The following is a 5,725-nucleotide window of genomic DNA, read 5'->3' on the forward strand; positions in this document are numbered from 1 at the left end:
TTTAATAAATGGTGCTGGGAAAACTGGCTAGCCATAAGTAGAAAGCTGAAACTGGATCCCTTCCTTACTCCTTATACAAAAATTAATTCAAGATGGTTTAGAGGCTTAAATGTTAGACCTAAAACCATAAAATCCCTAGAAAAAAACCTAGGCCATACCATTCAGGACACAGGCATGGGCAAGGACTTCATGTCTAAAACACCAAAAGCAAAGGCAACAAAAACCAAAACTGACAAACGGGATCTAATTAAACTAAGATTCTTGTGCACAGCACAAGAAACTACCATCACAGTGAAAAGACAACCTACAGAATGGGAGAAAAATTTTGCAATCTACTCATCTGACAAAGGGCTAATAGTCTTTTTAAGTTTTTAAATAATTATGTGGGATACATTTGTGTTACATAAATATATTGCATAGTGATGAAGTCTGAGTTTTTAAAGTAAGCTCACCAGATATAGTACCTTGGAACCATTAAGTGATCATTGATCTCATTCTCAAATCTTATGAGTCTCCCATGTCTATTATTCAACTCTCTGTGTCTATGTGTATCCATTATTTGGCTCCTACTGATAAGTGAGAAAAAGACATATTTGGCTTTCTGTTTATGAGTTGTTAGACTTAAGACAATGACCTCCAGTTCCATCCATATTGCTGCTGGAGATATAATTTCATGCTTTTTTATGATGAAATTATTTTTCATTGTGTATATACACCACATCCTCTTTATCCACTTATCCATTCCTAGACACTTAGGTTAACTCTATATCTTTGTTATTGTAAATAGTGCTGCAATGAACATAAGAGTGCAGGCATTTTTTGACACAATGATTTATTTTCTTGGGTACATATCAGGGAGTGGGATTGCTGATTGATACATCTATTTTTAGTAGAGAAGTCTTTACAATTTTTTTCACACAGTTTGCACTAATTTACATTATCAACAACAGTGTATAAATGTGATTTCTCTGAATTCTCATCCATATCTATAATTTTTTGACTTCATAATAGGCACTTTGACTGATGTAAAGTGTGTCTCACTGTTGATTTAATATTCATTTATCTGATGATTAGTGTTGTTCAGCTTTTTATTTCCATGTGCTTTTTTGCCATTTGAATATCTTCTTCACAAAATGTCTATTGATGTCTTTTGCCCACATTTTAATGGTATAATTTATTTATTTGTTGCTGTTGCTGAGTTGTTTGTGTTCTTGTTAGATTTTAGATGTTAGTTCTTTATTGCACAGTAATGGAATAAATCTAAAAATCAATTGCAAAAAACTGTTGAAACTAAAAATATGAGGCAATTTAACAACACAATTTTGACCAATCATTGGCTCACCAATAAAATTAAGATGTTAATTTTTAAAACTACAAAGAAAAATGAAGATACAACATACCAAACCCTCTGAGATACAGGAAAACCAGTACTAAGAGGGAAGCTTATAGTTCTAAATGTCTACTAAAAAATAGAAAGATTACAAACTGCAGTCTACTGATTTACTTCAAAGGAACTAGATAAATTAGAACAAACCAACCCCAGAGCTAGAAGAAGAAAATAAATAAAGATCATAGCAGAATTAAAAAAGATTGAAACAAAAAAGCAAAATATAAGAAATCAACAAAATAAAATGTGGTTATTTTAAAAGATGAACACAATTGATAGAGCACTAACGAGGTCAACCAAAAAAAAAAAAAAAAAAAACCACAGAAGATTCAGATAAGCACAAGCAGAAACGATAAAGCTGGTATTACAACTGACCCAACGAAAATACAAAAGATTATCAAAATATACTGAATATCTCTATGCTCACAAGCTAGAAAATCTAGAGGAAATCAATAAATTTCTGGAAATATTCAACACCCCCCACAATTAAACGAGGAAGGAAAAGAAATCCTAAATTCACCAATATGGGTAATAAGATTGAATCAGAAATTGAAAATCTCCCAACCCCCAAAGCTCAGAACCAGATAAATTCAAGGTCTAATTTTACCAGATGTACCATTCTTACTGGAAATATTCCAAAAGATTAAAGAGATTATTTCCCAGCTTTGTCTAAAAAACTCGTATCACTTGATACCAAAATCAGGCAAGGATACAATTACAACGACAAAAAGCTACAGGGAAATGTCCCTAATGAACGTAGACACAAAATAGTAAACAAAATACTAGCTAACTGAAAACAACAGCACAATAAAAAGATAATACATCATGACGAACTGGCTTTTATTCTGGGGATGCAAATCTTGTCTCAAATAGACACATCAATTAATATGATTCAACATATAACATAATTAAAAACAAAAAACATAAGACCATCTCAATGGATGCAAAAAAGTCATTCAATAAAATTCAATGTCCCTTCATGAAAAATTCCTCAACAAGCTTAGCATCAAAGAAACCTAACTCAAAATAATAAAAGCCACATACAAAAACCAACAAAAACTCTTAAAGAAATCAATAGAACAGGGATCTTCTTAAATTTTGTAAAAACCTATGCAACTGATTTATTCAATGTGCTGGACTTGGTAGTGAAGGAATGAATGACTTTAACTGGAAAAAAACAGCCACATACAACAAAACAACATCATACAGAATGAGAAAAAGTTGCAAAAATATTCCCGAAGAATGTGAACAAGAATGCACACTTTCACCACTCCTATTCGACATATTACCGAAAGTCCTAGCCAGAATAATCAGAAAAGAAAAAAGAAATGTACGTTTCAAGTTCCAAGCTAAGGAATCCAGGAGTGGAGTACCCAGAGACTCATTTTTTAATCAATGGATAACATCCAAACTCCTGGCATATCCCTTAGAACACAGGACTTACAGGTGATAGAGGCTCTTTATTTTGGGTTAAATGGAGTTGATAGGTGGAGGGTGTTAAGTAAAAATGACTACATAAGCTACATGCTTTGTGTCAAATGGTTGTAGTTTTCTTGTCCAGCCTGCTGTTCCTGAGCCACACTGTATGAAAGTCCTCAATAAACTCTATGTCTTGTTCACTGATCTGGGTTTATTTCCTTGGCCTGTTGTACATGATGCCAGTCCTATTGGAGTCAATATTGGTCTGGTATGACACCCAGTGAACCTGGAAAAAAACATCAAAAAATCACATGATCACCCAGAAAATGGAAATCTAAACAGAGGAGACCCCTGCAGAAACCCTGTGCAGGCTGTTAATTTCTATGTAGGGCCCAACATCTATCCATGATGGATGGGGCCCAGTGCGTGAGTATGGGGATCCTGCCAAATACCAAAAGTCCTGGAAGAACCACTTCAGTGGGTGCATCTTACAAAGTGAAAGTCAGATGCCCAAGATGTTGTGTCTTCAGGTGGCTGGTTCCTCCTGACTCCACTCTGAGCAGCCACTGAGACAGAGCTCACCGTGTAGGCTACAGTGTATCAGTCATAAGAAGAGCGACTCCTAGAAAAACATGCCAGACCAGCTCAGACTAATCAAGAGACTTTTCTGTCCTGCCTATGGAAGCAGAACGGTGAATTGGGGACTGCGGCTTGTTGAGGAGCACACTTGAAGGATTTCTGACCATACGCGAATTAGTTAGGGCTATGATGACTAAATTGTCATGGGACTCTAAGACCCAGTTCCCATGAAGAGCTCTACGGGGAGGAGGATGAAGACTGGGGTAAGTCCATGGGGGTCTCTGTCCTCTCTACACATTTGCTGGCTACCGCCAAGGTAAAAATGGGCCAACTGCACCAGCAGAGACTAGCCCCCGAAGAAGGTTCCCCACCTGAAATAAGGAAGCACGCCACAAAGTGGGATTCCACCCCTGCGGAACTGCTGACACTTAGCAATGGGTTCAGACAGAAGTAGAGAGTTGATCACAGGATGGCTTCTTCATCTGTGAGGCATGGGGGAGGAGGGCATTGTACTCCCAGAACTCAACATTAGTAAACTGACATCCATCACAAACCACCTGGGCCTGAGGCAGCACCTCGATGGTGTCAGTGATGGAGATTGGACCATCCCCCTCCTTAGCTGGGGGGTTGCAGGCTGCGGGGAACCCTGGTGAAATGAGGGAGATGTCCAGTTTACTTGTGTGTTCTCACATTGCTAGAAAGAAATACCTGAAACTGAGCAATTCATGTAGAAAATAGGTTTAATGTACTCATGATTCTGCTGGCTGGACAGGAAGCATGATGATAAATCTGTTCAGCTTCTGGAGAGGCCTCAGGAAATTTACAATGACAGTGAAAGGCAAAAGGGGAGCAGCCATTTTATATGGTGGGAGCAGAAGCAAAGAAAGAGTGAGGGTGGAGCTGCTACACACTGTTAAACAACCAAAGCTCATGCGAACTCATTTACTATCATAGCAAGGGGATGGTGCTAACCTTTAATTATAAATCCACTTCCATGCTACAACCACCAGCCCCACCTCAAAAATTAGGGAAGCAAAATCACATAAAGTTGTTATGACAGGCATGTCCCCATCGCCCTGGAGTTGTCTCAGGGGAGCAGTCTCCTCCAGTGTTTAGAGGCACAGGCACAGACAACAGGGCTAACTCTGGCCAGATGTGTGATATTGGACACACTGCACAACTGCTCTGTTCTGAATGTAATTTATCTTCTTTAAAGTGTAACACTGACACTTCAATTAATATATTCTGCAAGTATGTAAAAATAAAATAAGATGATTGTTAAATGATTATCAAGGCACAATCACATAATCTGAAGTTATACTTTCCTGAGAGAGAGGATTAGTGCCCATGTTTTCCAGGACACTCTCATCTGCTCTGGACACTGTCCTCTCCTCAGGCGTCCCACCCCAGAGCTTGCTATATAGCAGGAGAGATGCAAATAGGGTCCTCCCTCTGCTGATAAAATCAAGCCCAGCCCTGACCCTGCAGCTCTGAGAGCAGAGTCCAGCCCCGAATTCTCAGGTGTTTTCATTTGGTGATCAGCACCAAACACAGAAGACTCACCATGGAGTTTGTGCTGAGCTGGGTTTTCCTTGTTGCTATGTTAAAAGGTGATTTACGGAGAACTAAAGATGTTGAGTGTGAGTGGATATGAGTGAGAGAAACAGTGGCTATGGGTGGCAGTTTCTGACCAGGGTGTCTCTGTGTTTGCAGGTGTCCAGTGTGAGGTGCAGCTGGTGGAGTCTGGGGGAGGCTTGGCACAGCCGGGGGGGTCCCTGAGACTCTCCTGTGCAGCCTCTGGATTCACCTTCAGTGACCACTACATGGACTGGGTCCGCCAGGCTCCAGGGAAGGGCCTGGAGTGGGTTGGCCGTATTAGAAACAAAGCTAACGGTTACACGACAGAATACGCCGCGTCTGTGAAAGGCAGATTCACCATCTCAAGGGATGATTCAAAGAACACACTGTATCTGCAAATGAGCAGCATGAAAACCGAGGACACGGCCGTGTATCACTGTGCTAGAGACACAGTGAGGGGAGGTCAGTGTGAGCCCAGACACAAACCCCCCTGCAGGGGCGCGCGGGGCCTCCAGGGGGCGCAGGGAACCCACTGAGGACGGGACCTGTGCAGGGGAAGGATTGATTTCCTTTCTCAGCTGCCGGAGGCGGGTTTGTGTTTGCAGGACTCTGGAGTCTTATAAGGTTGCAATATTGTGTATTGGTCATTTCAAAACAGCCAAGAACAAATTTCAAATGTTCTTGTCACCAAAAAATGATAAGTATTTGAGGACTTGAGGTGATATATATGTCAATTAGCTCGATTCAATTATTCTATATTGC

General features: G+C 40.0%; 1 gene segment (V, D, J or C); it reads left to right on the top strand.

Moving 5' to 3' along the window:
* The first annotated feature begins 4,877 nt into the window (after window positions 1–4,877).
* Window positions 4,878–5,499, top strand: LOC105537327. The segment is given in 2 exon segments: window positions 4,878–4,995; window positions 5,099–5,499. Coding segments are annotated over 2 exon segments (447 nt in total).
* The last annotated feature ends 226 nt before the right edge of the window (window positions 5,500–5,725 follow it).

Source organism: Mandrillus leucophaeus, unplaced genomic scaffold (assembly GCF_000951045.1).
Source record: "Mandrillus leucophaeus isolate KB7577 unplaced genomic scaffold, Mleu.le_1.0 Scaffold1022, whole genome shotgun sequence".
Classification (NCBI taxonomy): domain Eukaryota; kingdom Metazoa; phylum Chordata; class Mammalia; order Primates; family Cercopithecidae; genus Mandrillus; species Mandrillus leucophaeus.